The sequence below is a fragment of the Drosophila kikkawai genome, chromosome 3L, assembly GCF_030179895.1.
Source record: "Drosophila kikkawai strain 14028-0561.14 chromosome 3L, DkikHiC1v2, whole genome shotgun sequence".
NCBI classification, from domain to species: Eukaryota; Metazoa; Arthropoda; class Insecta; order Diptera; family Drosophilidae; genus Drosophila; species Drosophila kikkawai.
Window position 1 is genome coordinate 30,395,766 of NC_091730.1, and position 15,032 is coordinate 30,410,797.

At 45.0% G+C, this 15,032-nt stretch overlaps 1 protein-coding gene across 1 annotated transcript; it reads right to left on the reverse strand.

The window, feature by feature from the left end:
* Positions 1-4,943: 4,943 nt before the first annotated feature.
* On the reverse strand, positions 4,944-5,435 carry LOC121502756 (DNA-binding protein HEXBP-like). The gene has a single exon (XM_041776465.1). The coding sequence runs from the start codon at positions 5,433-5,435 to the stop codon at positions 4,944-4,946; it is 492 nt and encodes a 163-aa protein (XP_041632399.1).
* Positions 5,436-15,032: the final 9,597 nt, after the last annotated feature.

Consider the following 15,032-nt stretch of genomic DNA (forward strand, 5'->3'; position numbering starts at 1 on the left):
ACTAAGCCGAGAAAGCTGCGTACCTCTTCTTTATTTTTGGGCGCTCTGAATGATGTAATCACCTTCACTTTCTCGGGGTCAACTTCGATCCCCTTGTCCGAGAGGATGTGGCCTAGAAATTTCAATTTCTGTACTCGAAATGCGCATTTCTTCTCATTTAGTGCTACGTTATTGGCTTGAAATATTTCCTTAACCTTTGCGAGTGATTTGTCATGTTCCTCAATATTGCTGCCAAATATTATCACGTCATCGATGTAATTTAAAGAATTCTGACAAGGAGCCAACATTTCCTCCATTAGCCGTTGAAATATTTCTGGAGCTGAGTTCACGCCAAACATCAGCCGCTTATATCGAAATAGGCCGCGGTGTGTTATGAAGGTAGTAATTTCTCGGCTGGATTCGGTCAGCTCCAGTTGATGGTAAGCGCTTTTTAGATCGAGTCGCGAAAAATATTTGGCACCTTTCAGCTTGGTCATAAACGTTTCGAACGTTGGCAACGGGTAGTTCTCTCGTTGTATTGCTTTGTTTGCGCGTCTCATGTCCAGACATACCCGGATATCCCCGTCGTCCTTAAATGCAATCACAATTGGCGATATCCAAGCGCTCGGGCCCAATACTGGTTCGATGATATCCAAACTTAAGGCTTCCTCCAATTTATCGGTGATTTTACTTTCCAACGCTGTTGGCACTCGTCTCATTGGTTGCTTCACTGGGACTATTGACTTGTCAATGGACAGCTTGACCGACACATTATGCCATTTGGGAAAAGGCTCGGCTTTTTCAACTCGATGTACGTCTAAGCCCAGTCTTAGAACCTTGAGTTTGGTTGCTGTGTCACGTCCCAACAGCGATTGTCTACTATTTTCAATGACGTAAAAAGTAGCAATCAGTTCAGGGTCTTTTAGCACCGAAATCGGGGCTTCAAAAACTTGTAGTACTTTAAGCAGATGATCAGAAGCATATGCGCGAAACTGGTTGGCTGATTCTGCGCGCGAGTTAAACATCACTGCCCTTTTCTCACACAATTGTCGCCAATCCGACTGACTTATCAGATTGTACTTCGATCCCGAATCAATTATCATAGTGATTGTATCGCCACCTATTTTACATGGAAGTTCTTCTTCTCGTGATGATCCATGGTCGACTCTGAATAGATCCGCGTCTTTTGGGCTATCTGGGTAATTTTTAGAACCACTGGATATGGACTTGATTGTAGAATGATCATATTGTCGTCGCTTTCTATCGGGTCCTTCCCATTTATCATATGGTTTCCGTTTCCTTGTACGGCATTTCCGATAAAAATGTCCAAACCTTTCGCACTTCCTGCATTTCGCGTTTCTGGCTGGGCAGTCCAAGCTATTCTCTTGGTGCCCTTTTTGACCACATCTGCCACATTCGGAACCCGCGCTACGCTGAACTATTTTGTTGATGCTATTTGCATTCGCCTGCGGGATCATCGACTGCGTTTGTTTATTAACTTGTTCGTCGACACTACATGCTTTTATGACCTCCTCCAAAGTAAGTTCATTTTCCAGTAGTTTCTTTTTTAGCTCCAACGGAGCCCAGACATCCATGATCCTATCTTTTAGGCAGATATCCTCTATCTGTTCTTTAGTCTCTCCAAATGAACATTTTACTATTTGGCGGCGAAGCCTCATCAAAAACTCTGTGAAACATTCTCCCTCTATTGGGGTCATCGACCGAAACAAATGTCTCTCAAAAGACGAGTTGCGCTGTGGTGAAAAATACTCGTTCAATTTGGTAATGAGAGGTGTTAAGACATCATTTTTCTCATTCTCGTCAAAAGGAATTAATGCTCCCGGAATGCTGTAGACTACGGCCTGGAGTTGTGGTCCGCCCAGGTGGAGAAGCTTATTTCTTTTCTTGCATACGGATGTGATCTCCTCCGTGTCAATATATATATTAAACGCGCGCAACCACGCCTCCCATTCTGTTCGCCATAGCGCTTTATCCATTCCCTGGCACAGGAATGGTTTTAACTCGGTCATGTTTAGTTTAAACTGAAAGATAATTAAAATAAAATGGCCATTAACAATCTCCCAGTTTTTTTTTTTTTTTTTTTTTATTTATTATTATTATTTTTTTTTTTTATTATTTTTTTTTTATTTTATTTTATTTTATCGATCTTTGGAACCGACTCTTTAAATGCAACAGCCGGAATTAAATCAGCTACCGCTGTTCTTTTTCTTCGGATCGCATTCCCTTTGGAACCGACTCCCTTAATGCAGCAGCCGGAATTTAATCAGCTAACACTGCTCTTTTTCTTTGGATCGCATTCCCTTTGGAACCGACTCCCTTAATGCAGCAGCCGGAATTTAATCAGCTGACACTGCTTAATCTCATTCCATTTGGAACAGATTCTCTTAATGCAAAAGTTACACTTTGCCTTCACGTTTATTTCGATCTCGTTCTCTTAGGAACAGATTCTCTTAGTGCAGCCGCCGGAATTTAATCGGCTTGTGCTGTCCACCTTTTTCTCTCTTTACCTCTTACACGCATATGTATGTATGTCCGTTCCTACGTATGCGAGTATAACGGCGCTTTATTGTCGACTTGCGAAAACGGCGAGACACGCGTTAGTTTTTCGTTATTTCTTTACTTCTTTTTTTTCAATTGGGCTGGTAGTATTTATACAATACTTGGTAAATATTTAAGGTCCAGTTTTTCTCCTCGTCGCCAGTGTAACAATGCCCGTTTCCCCAAGTCCAAATAACAAGGCACACGTGTGATCTTCGATTCGCTATTTTATTAGCACCGGCACTGCCAGCGTTGTCAGGTCAACTAACATAATCTATTTGCGTTGCGTGTACAGTAATGCATTTCTCTACTTCTTGTGAGAGAGCGCGTCGCTCTCATCTCTGCCATCGCTCTCCGCTGCCGATACAGATCTCCACACAGCTCATTTCGGCTTTTGATGTCCGTCGTAAAAACCAAACGGCGCAACCGTGTATCTATGCCAGCTGCATGTGCCAACGTGACGGATACTGCAATCTGCTCAACGCTGAGCGACTTCCAGCGGGCCATTAGTGAGGTGACCATTCTGCTCCCATATAACGACAAGCACTCTCCTTCATTTGGGCGTGCGTTTAGCAAATTCATAACAGTCGCGGCCAAAGTCTCAGTTCCGGAAAAATATTGCAAAAATAATTCTCGAAACTGCGTCCATGTAATGCCGGGAAAACATGTCTGTGAGAGCCAGTGAGATGCGGTGCCCTCCATGATTTGCTGAGGGCCATTACAAGAGCGCTCCCCACGAGCTGGTTTTCAGACAATATGTAGTCGACTGTAGAACATCAGGACAGCGCGTCTGATCCTGCACAATCAGGGTTGAACTTTGGCAGCACAATGGTTTTTGCCTCTTTTGGTTCATTTTGAGAGCACTGTACTTGTTTTATCAACTCGGCGAAATTACGGTTTTGCAGCTCCAGAATTGTTAGAAGATTTGCATCATTGATTGGACGCGGAGGTAATCCCACTTCTGATGACGAGGATTCACCATCGGAGTCCTCAACTTGACTTTCGGCGTAACGTTTCCTGGCGCGTGGCATGATTCCTCAAATCTTCAACCAATCTGCTTGCCACTCAAAAACGCTGTGTCATTCATTTTCAACTCCTTTTTACCTTGCAACACACACGTAGGTGTGGTGAGTTCTCAGAAAACAATATCCGTCTCTTTCATACACACGCCCAGGCTACGTTGGCAAAACAGTGTATGCCTCGCACGAAAGAATAGAGAAGCAATAATAAATTAAACAAGTGTGTACCCACAAAAATCGTTATAATTTGAATTAACAAAATAATCTGTGACACGGCCTTCCTGACATATCTCACGTCCTCGTGAGTCTATAACATAACGGTTTTACAAATTCATTCTCTTATCTTCATTCAAGTTTCTTTCTTCATTACATTTCTTCTTCTTTCTTCATTACATTTTCTTAGATCATTTCAGAATCAGAATCAAACAAACTATTTTAAAGTTTTCTCTTAGACTTCTTATTTCTTACTTTTAAACAACTTATGCCATGAGATCCGGATTACCACCAACTTAAGTCCAAATAATTCATTCGTTTTCAAACATCATGCCAACCACTAGCACACAGTCATCCACAAGATAAACTGGCCAGTCAATTATTGAGTTAGTTTAGCCCACAGCTTATATCCTGACAAACCGGCCATCTGAAATAGCTCGAAATGTAGTCCACAGGCCGGCCAAATAACAATTCATCGAACGTTACCAAAATTTCAGCCTTCCTGCAACAAATGGCGAACCACATAACTCGGGCACCCACCTGCACAGAAAGTTCTGAAACCTGGAACTTATTCGGACGTGTCATGACACGTCTTCATTCTACTTCAAAATCACAGCCCTCACCGGCTTGATCTGTGGCACCTTTATCACCACCTTCATCATTCAATTCCGTGGTCTCTCCATCACCACCTTCATCATCCAATTCCGTGATCTCTTCATCACCACATCATTATCCAAATTCCGTGGTCTCTTCATTACCACCTTCATCATCCAATTCCGTGATCTCTTCATCACCACATCATCATCCAAATTCCGTGGTAATCCCCTTCTCAGGCATACGTCTCAATAATTATTATTTAATTCCTCAAGTCTATACCAATCTCCTAATATTACGGTCACTTAAAAAGGTCCTCTTCCTATTTTTCATTAAACATAAGTGCGCTGTAATTGTTACGCCGATGCCCCTACCTAAAATTTCTCAACTAGTCGGAGCGTCGTATTTGATATGAACTACGTAAAACTACGTAAAATAAGACTTTAAAAGAACGCTCAAAAATCAAAACATTTAACAGTTGTTTATTCTTTAATAATCTCGTGGATACAGTCTCTTCGATGAGCGGACACACGGAGTCGAAGTAAAATTGGAACGACTCACCAAACTGCAGCAACGTTCCTATGGGTCGAGTACGGTGCATATGTTCACATCTTTGATTGTATTGGTCGTGACCGGTGGACGCTCCTGACGATCCGGGCATACCGCAGAAACATGTCCAGATTTTCCACATTTATAACAGATCACGGATGCTCCTCTATATCCAGATTGTTGATTATTACGGGGCTGCTCCAAATGAGTTGTCTCTTTGTTAAAGCGACATTCCGCCTTCTTATGGCCGGGTTTGCCATAGTTGTAACACGTGATGTGAGGCATAGCTCTGTCTCTTTTTCCTTCTGGTGCCGATACGTTGTCACTCGAATGCTGTCTCTGTCCGGCGTCAAACGAAAAGGCTTTGAGTTCCTGATGCAGCTCATTTCGGCTTTTGATGTCCGTCGTAAAAACCAAACGGCGCAACCGTGTATCTATGCCAGCTGCATGTGCCAACGTGACGGATACTGCAATCTGCTCAACGCTGAGCGACTTCCAGCGGGCCATTAGTGAGGTGACCATTCTGCTCCCATATAACGACAAGCACTCTCCTTCATTTGGGCGTGCGTTTAGCAAATTCATAACAGTCGCGGCCAAAGTCTCAGTTCCGGAAAAATATTGCAAAAATAATTCTCGAAACTGCGTCCATGTAATGCCGGGAAAACATGTCTGTGAGAGCCAGTGAGATGCGGTGCCCTCCATGATTTGCTGAGGGCCATTACAAGAGCGCTCCCCACGAGCTGGTTTTCAGACAATATGTAGTCGACTGTAGAACATCAGGACAGCGCGTCTGATCCTGCACAATCAGGGTTGAACTTTGGCAGCACAATGGTTTTTGCCTCTTTTGGTTCATTTTGAGAGCACTGTACTTGTTTTATCAACTCGGCGAAATTACGGTTTTGCAGCTCCAGAATTGTTAGAAGATTTGCATCATTGATTGGACGCGGAGGTAATCCCACTTCTGATGACGAGGATTCACCATCGGAGTCCTCAACTTGACTTTCGGCGTAACGTTTCCTGGCGCGTGGCATGATTCCTCAAATCTTCAACCAATCTGCTTGCCACTCAAAAACGCTGTGTCATTCATTTTCAACTCCTTTTTACCTTGCAACACACACGTAGGTGTGGTGAGTTCTCAGAAAACAATATCCGTCTCTTTCATACACACGCCCAGGCTACGTTGGCAAAACAGTGTATGCCTCGCACGAAAGAACAGAGAAGCAATAATAAATTAAACAAGTGTGTACCCACAAAAATCGTTATAATTTGAATTAACAAAATAATCTGCGACATATATATTATTATATTTTTTTTCTCCCTATAGATATATTATTATATTTTTTTTTTTTTCTATATACTCGTATATATATTTTTCTGACCTAAAAAAATATCGGCTGGCGGGGCTTTAATCTGCCAAGATGACCAACTTTCCGTCCTGGGCTGTCCCTGCTCGGGCGACATGTAAGGAAGCGTCTGGGCGGCCGGGGTGATCCTCAGCGGCCCAGAGTCCCCTCACAAATTTAAAATTTGTGAGACACCCAGAACGGAGAAGCGCCGATAATTTTTCTGTTCCCAGAAAATGGGGAAGAAAATATTTGCACGTGATTATTTGGCCAGGGGAACTGGGCGACCCGAAAGAATCCAGCGGTCAAACCCGCGTCCGCGCACGGAATTATCCAGCGGCGGGACGAGTGACCCGGAATTATCCAGCGACCACGCCCACGCCCACGCTCGGAGTGATCCAGCAGCGGGGCGCCTTCGGGGCAGGACAAAGGCTCGTAGGGATCCAGCAGCCAAGGCCTGTGTCCACGCTCGGAAGAATCCAGCAGCGAGACCACTGGCTCGGAGAAAATCCAGCAGCCAGCCCCGAATCCTCGCCCGGAAGAATCCACCGGCAGGATTGTTCAGAGGGCTCGGAATAATTCAGCAGCCACGCCCACGCTCGGAAAATCCCAGCAGCGCGGCGTCCGTTGGGACAGGACAACGGCTCGGAGGAATCCAGCAGCCGATGCCTGCGTCCGCGCTCGGAAAAATCCAGCAGCGGGACAGTTGGCTCAGAAAAATCCAGCAACCAACCCCAGATCCTCGCCCGGGATGGCTCTCTGATGGGCAAGGGGGAAGGGGACCGGCGGCCTCGCGCAGCAAGTCCGGACTCGGAAAATCCAGCAGCCACGGACTCCTGTTCCCGTTCGGCTTCCGCCCGCACCCGGAATTACTCCGGTGCTACGGGGAAAGCAGGAGGGGAATTGGTCACTGCCGGCGAGGGGCGCCGGCCCGCGCACGAAGACAGGGAAAACGCGCAAATTGATTTAAGCACATGTTTTTCTAATTGGTACTTTTATTCGGGAAAATAACTTCTGGCGGCGGGTGTGGGATAAATCCCCAATATACTTAATGGCCGGCGGCCATGCTCACCCTGGCTGGATGTCCTTAGAGGTCCTGCAGGATAATTTTTCCCGACGCGGACACGCGGTTACTCACGGACACTTTTAGTTAACGAGAATTTTGCGAGAATTAAATTGACATAATTTCCGCAGTGTAGCCGTGACCTAATTTCTGCCGGCAGCGCTGCCGCGTTCGATCTTGGCGTTGCCAGATGCTGATACTATCGCTGACAGCGTTGCCACTTGCGCGCGTAACTTCAAAAGCTTTGCACTCGTTTTGAACTTCCCTTCGCGGGGTTTATTTGGCTTGATGCCGTTTGCTTCATGCCGGGTGATGTGTGCGTGTGTGAATGTGTGTGTGTGTATGGCTTCGTGCCGGGTGGTGTGTGTATTTACATAAGTAGTTTTAAGCTTAATTTAGGAAATAGTTATTTATATATGTACATGTTAGTGGCGACCAGTCGAGTCGTCACAAGGTCCATCCAGGAGTTTCCCCGGATAGCTTTGGGCCCTATTAGCCTATATGTGGCCCCTCGAGGGCCGTCCGGTCTAACCTAACCTAACCTTTTATATTTATTTTTATGTATTTGCTCAAATAAAAATAATTTGAAAACTGAAAAAAAAAATATTAAACAAAAATTTTTTTTTTTAAATTTAAGGGGGTCTCCTCATTGGGCGACTTTTTTTTCGATTTTTTTTTTTGCATTTATTAATAGCTTGGGATGTTTTGAATATGTCCCCAAAAGGATTTTTAGAAATTCGAAATACTTTAAAAGATACAGCCTTTTTTGGGAAGCAAGTTCTTCGCAAAATGAGCTTTTTTCAAACTTCAAACGCGTTTATCTCGAAACCACGTTTTTCGAACTGGCGGCCATGATATCTCTAGTTCATGAAACAAAGTGGAATCGACGCAGAATTGTCACCATTTTCGGGTGACGGAACAGATTTTTTAAAAAATTGTTTTTTCTATTTTTTTTACACTAAACTACAAAAAAAAGCCCGAAATCGAATTTTTTTTTTGAATGGCCGCCATTTTGTTTAAAAAAATATTTTAAAAAATCTGTTCCGTCACCCGAAAATGACATTTATTCTGATTATAACCCCGTTTTTTTTTCATTTCGGACACTCTGGAAACCCTGAATCGTGGCCGCCAGGACGACACCTTTTTTTTCCACCACCAAGTTTGAAGTCTCATTACTCTTTGAACAACCCTCGTATCGAGGCAAAAAAAAATTTTTTTATTTACTTTGAACATTTTTTAATACAATAAAGAAAAAAAGTTTTCAATTATTCTTTTCGTTTTCAAATTAGAATTTTTTTTAAAAAGGGTCCAAAAAACGGGTTTTGAATGAGAAGACCCCCTTAAAGTGTAACCGCCACAAACCCGTGAGCGCTACAGTTAGTATAGTTTTTGGTTTGTATGAAATTGTGTCGGTATTTTGGTATATTTAACCCTGAGTAGTTTTTGTTTATGCTGTTGCATTTCCGCAGACGCAGTTTGACGCAGCAGATGAAAGTTGATTTGGATCCAGAATAGATCCACAAAGACCGTAGTTATAGTGTAGTAGGTGGCTCAGCCCAGCCAAAAAAGAAAGAGAATACTTTAGCCAGGAAAAAGTGAAAAAAATGGACACCTGGCAGGTAGCGATTTATCTGCGCAAGCCCAAACCCAATTAACTTTTTTTGAGGATTGGCTTTCAGTATATGATAATGTGTATTATTTAAAGCAAAAAAAAAATTGTAATTGAAAAATGTATTAGCCAGCTCATTGACAGAATGGTTCCACAATGAGAATTTTATTTTTATATAATTTCGCTGGTTTTTGAACTGAAAAAATAGTAGAAAATTAGGACAAATAATATGTTTTGCGCTGTAAAATTAATCAACTTTTTTTTTTGGTAATAATTAAAAAAATTTTAAGTTTATAGGTTAAAAACATAAATTTAAAGAAATCTGCATTTATTTATGCAAAAATACTTTAACGAGGAATTCAGAAATTCATAGTAATACGGCGCGAATGGCGGCGGTTTTTTTTTTGTTTACCTTTTACGGTGGGTGTGACCGTAGTCGTTTTTCCAAAATAATCCAAACAAAATGAAGTAGCTAATTAATAAAAACTGCATTAGAGTGTCATACGGCCATTACTGAGCGCCATAGAACTCTGGAAACGATAAATTCTATTCAATCTCCAACGTTACGCCTCAGTCCGTCCAAAAAGACGGCACCGCGTTTACTAAAATCCCTTAGTACGCGTATTGTTCCCATATCCAAAAGATGCGATTTGTGTTCTGCAGAGAACCATCCAAATGTTCACGCTTTCTCCAAATGACGATAGAAAATCATACTTCATATATTAAAAAAAAGAAGTTGTGCTTAAATTGCTTTGCAAGTAGTCTTTCATTCCATAATTGCATCCAAGCCACTCCTCCTCCACAAATATCTTCACTTATCCAAAGGATTTCCGCGTTCTACACACTAGTGACCACTTCTCCCGATTCCTTCAATTACTGGGTTCCATACGATGACATCAAAAGCAGACGAGGTATTTTATCCTACCAATGTCGAGTCTGTCAAGGGAAAATCCCCTTCGGAAACGCTGAGAAGCGTTCAGGCAGTCTTCGAATACTGCGTCAACTTCCTGGCCCACCACCATTCAGGAGGATCTTGCCGAAGTAACGACCGATGCCAGTCGTGTGGACAGGACCCACCACACTCTTCTCCATATCCACGAGCGCTCAGCGTTATCCTACGCTTTCTTTCTTGGTCCTTTTGCTGCGTTTCCTCGCAAGGGGGGGAGGGGGGATAAAAATGTTTACGCCAGAAAGGCGCTTAATTTCTGGAGGCAGTGTGATGCTGCTACTAGCCTCCAATGATCCCGTACTTCCAGTCCATATAGCTTAAACATATGAAGTCACAAAATACAAAGAAATAAGAATAAACACATGAAGTCACAAAATACAACGAAATAAGAATAAACACATGAAGTCACAAAATATGTATTAAGTAATAAGAAATAAGAATAAAAACATGAAGACGACAAAATAAAATGAAGTCAAAACCCACCGCAAAGAGTGCCAGTTTAATTCAAATGCGCGCGCGCGCCATGATCGCGCCCGAAGGGTCACACTGGCCCGAGGAGGGTCTGGCCACACTATTATGGCAAATTTCTTCGGGTGCGACAGCCACACTCAACCGCGCCAGAGCGCTATATAAGGCGAGCCTCAGACCTTGGAAGGCATTCAGTTTTCGGCCAGCGATCGGCCAAGTCCTCTACAGGAGCAAGGGTAAGCTAACTGGAAGGAGCCGCCTAAGGAGCAGGGACGAGTAAGGTATACTGGTAAAGTGGTAACTAATAGTCGGACCCCGACCATATCTTACGTCTATAACTTGTGGAAGACCTTAGGGCCTCTCTGTACGTCTCAATATTGGTAGACCTAAGGGCCTCCCCATAAGTCTCTAAATATCTCGGTAGACCTTAGGGCCTCCGTGCACGTCTCAATATTGGAAGACCTAAGGGCCTCCCCATAAGTCTCTATATATCTCGGTAGACCTTAGGGCCTCCGTGCACGTCTCAATATTGGAAGGCCTCTACAAACTTCTCAATCTTAAAAGACCTTAGCGCCTCTAACCAACTTCTCGATCTTAGAAGATCTTAGGGCCTCTACAAACTTCTCATCGTAGAAGACCTTAGGGCCTCTACAAACTTCTCAGCTTAGAAGACCTTAGGGCCTCTACAAACCTCTCAATCTTAGAAGACCTTAGGGCCTCTAACAAACTTCTCATCTTAGAAGACCTGAGGGCCTCTACAAACTTCTCAATCTTAGAAGACTTTAGGGCCTCTACAAACTTCTCAATCTTTAGAAGACCTTAGGGCCTCTACAAACTTCTCATCTTAGAAGACCTTAGCAAGCCTTAACAAACTCCGCTAATCTTTAGAAGACCTTAGGGCCTCTACCCACTGCTCTATTATTGGAAGACCTCAGGGGCCTCCGCATATTTCACTGACTTGAAAGACCTTAGGGCCTTCACTAACCACATCCTAACCTAGGAGACCTCAGGGCCTCCACCAATTACTCTCGCTCATCTAGGAAGCTAGGCCACGCGAAACCCCGGCACGGAACGGGCAGCGGACCCCAGGGCGGCGGAACGCATCTCGAGAAGGACGGCGGACCCAGTGCGACGAAACGCATCCGGAGAACGACGACCCGGCCCGAAGTACAGCGAGCTTGAGCGGATATTCTTAATTGCCGACACAAAACCCCGTCTTACCTCTTTGTACCCTTATCTACAATAAATCGTTTAGTCCAAGTATACCCTAACTATCGGCCTTCTCCTCTGGAACCCGGATCGAGAATTTCCTTGCAGCAACCACCTCAAACAACAAATAAATATCTGAGACGAACCCTGGCCATCCTTGAGCCCCGAGGAATGACTAACCGTCACAGTGGCGCCCGAACAGATTGAAGTGGTTGCAAGGAACAAGACCGACACCGGCAGAGTGATGTCAAGCTGGGTATACCTAGCGTCGAAAAACGAACTTACGGAATACGCAGAAGAGTTCGGATTAGACACGTCGGGGAAAAGCGAAGAGCTATTCGAGGAAGAGGAGCAAGGACACCAACTCGCCGGGACAGCGGTGAGATACAGAAGGGACAAAAACCCGGCAGAGATAAGACCGGAAAGCAGAGAAGAGGAGCAGAGCAGCGAGGAAGAAGCAACAACAAGCGCAAAAGCTCGGATCAGAGCAGCGAAAAAGGAGAAACTAGACGGAACGATGGAAGGAGAGAAAGAAAGGAAAATAGAGTGGAGGATGGAAACAGAGGTGGTTGACCGAGTACGGAGCTGGGGAATCCGATACCAAGGAACGACAAACCACTGGAGTTCTTAAACAAAATGGAGCAGTGGGCGTCCGGATACGGTATTCAAGAGAACCAGCTCATTCAGACCATGCCGTACATATTGGAAGGAGCCGCCATAGACTGGTGGAACACCACTCCAACCAAAATAATCACATGGAAGCAACTAACAACTGAACTACTGGAGTACTTCCTGCCTCCAAGATACGAAGAACAACTAAGGACACAGATCACACAGCTTAAACAGCGGGATTCAGAACCAGTGAGGGAATACGCTATGGGACTAAGGAAGCTGATGCGATTCACGAAACTGTCAGAAGAGGAAAAGCTCGACCGCATATTTAACAACTGTAGGAGCAAGATCAAGCTCTACACGCGGAGATCAGGATTTAGGTCGATGACGGAGTTCCTCAAACTAGCAGAGGAAGTGGAGGAGATCGAGGCAGCGGACCGGACGCGACACAACCAGCCGGCACAGCAGCAAATACGGCCGGAAATTTGTATGCGGTGTGGCGGGACAGGCCATGCGGCACGCACATGCGGCAACCCGCAACGGTTATTTTGCTGGGTCTGTGGAAGAAACGACATCAGAACAACGGAATGCTACAGAATGGGATCGGGAAACGCAGGAGGCCTGAGCAGATAAAGCTGGCAGCTCAGGCGACAAGACTAGAGCCAGCACCAGGAAAGCAGCTGAGTTGCGACGGGTACCAAATAACCGCACGCATCAGGGTCGGAAGCAGAACGGCGAAGGGAGTAATAGACACCGGAGCATCCCGTAGCGCGATAGGGATGAATAGGTACCAAGACCTCAGAAAGCAGGGTAGGTGGAGCGGAGCCCGGGCCGAAATCATGATGGCTAACGGATCGAACCAGAGAACAGTAGGAATGTTCACAGCAGATATCCAATTCGCGGGGAAGGCATTTAGCCTAACATTCCTGATTCTGAAACAGGTCGCAGGCGGAATCTTGTTAGGAATGGATTTACTAGCCGGGGCTCACAGCCTACTACGGTGCGGGAAGCTGGAACTGGAAGTAACAGCCATAGAGGACATGACAATGAAACCGACAAAGAGATGCCAGAACCATCAGATGCGGAAATACAAGCGTTCCTGGAAAATCAAAGGCAAGTATTCGAGGGGTTGCAGGGAGTAAGTAACATTACGAGACACACAATACACTTAAAGGACGACAGACCTATAAAACAACGGTATTATCCACGGAACCCAAATCAACAAGCTATAATTAACGAACAGGTGGACGAGTTGTTAGCATTAGGGCTAGTAGAGCCATTGCGCAGCCCATATAGCGCACCAGTAGTGTTGGTAAAAAAGAAAAACAACACGTGGCGGATGTGCATAGATTATCGACTGTTGAACGAAAGAACAGAGAAAGACGCTTACCCGGTACCAAGGATGAACTATATACTGGACCAATTAAGGGAAGCAAGGTTCATAAGCACCATAGATCTAAAATCCGGATACTGGCAGATTCCAATGGAGAAAAACAGCCAGCAATATACGGCATTCACAGTACCGGGGCGGGGGCTGTTCGAGTGGAAAGTGATGCCATTCGGATTGACGACTGCTCCAGCAACATTCCAGCGGGCACTGGACACAATAATAGGCCCGGAAATGGAACCATTTGCGTTTGCCTACCTAGATGACATCGTGGTCATTGGACGGAGCAAACGAGAGCATCTGGAGAAACTGGGGGAAGTGTTCAGAAGATTGCAAAGGGCGAATCTAAAGATAAATCCAGAGAAATGCCAATTCTTTCAAAAAGAACTGAAATACTTGGGACACGTCGTGACCGACCGAGGAATAAGAACGGACCCAGAAAAAATAGCGGCAATCCAAGAGCTTTCGGCACCGAAAACCACGAAGGAGGTACACAGTTTCCTAGGGATGACATCATGGTATCGAAGGTTTATACCTAACTTCACGGAACAGGCCGGAGCGCTCCAAGACCTCCTTAAGAAAGGGAAAAAGTTTGAATGGGCCGAGAAGCACCAGAAGTCGTTCGACAGCTTGAAGGAAAGTTTGACAAGGACTCCAGTACTGTCATGCCCAGATTTCAGTCGCCAGTTCAAATTGCAGACATATGCCAGCGACTTTGGGATAGGCGCGGTACTAACGCAGGATGGAGAAGACGGGGGACACGTGATCTCGTACGCCAGCAGGAGGCTAAGTAACGTGGAACGGAACTACAGCGCCACCGAAAGGGAATGCCTCGCGATATATTGGGGCATCAATAAGTACAAAATGTACTTAGAAGGCTACCAATTTACGGTAGTTACGGATCACATGGCACTGAAGTGGCTTAATTCAATAGAGACTCCGTCAGGAAGAGTCGCGAGATGCGCGTTAGGTCTCCAACCCTTTCAGTTCGAAGTGCAATGCCGAAAGGGAAAATTGAATGAGGTAGCAGACGCACTATCAAGAGCACCAAGAGTCCAACTAAAAGCTATCAAGGAAGCAAGGGACTGGCTAGAACAAAAGCTCGAAGAAGTAGAGAACGACCCAGGAAACACAGAGTTCAAGAAAGTGGGAGATCGACTCTATAAATTAGGCGGGGATAGCGAGGACTCACAGCCATGGAAACTATGCATAACAAAAGAGGAGATACAACAAGTATTGGCAGAGAACCATAGCACGGCAGAAGCAGGTCACTTAGGCAAACAACGATACTTCTGGCCACGACTGGGAAGGGACGTGAGACGGTTCGTCAGGGAATGCCAGTGTTGCCAGCGATACAAAGTTTCCCAGCAAAAAACAGCAGGAAAAATGTTGACGAGGATCGCGGAGGCACCCTGAGAGACGGTGTGTGTCGATTTTGTCGGACCTCTCCCTCGCACTAAACACGGGAACACCACGTTG

Excerpts from the sequence above, each read along its gene's own strand:
- LOC121502756 (XM_041776465.1), bottom strand. The coding sequence starts at position 5,435 with ATGGTCACCTCACTAATGGCCCGCTGGAAGTCGCTCAGCGTTGAGCAG.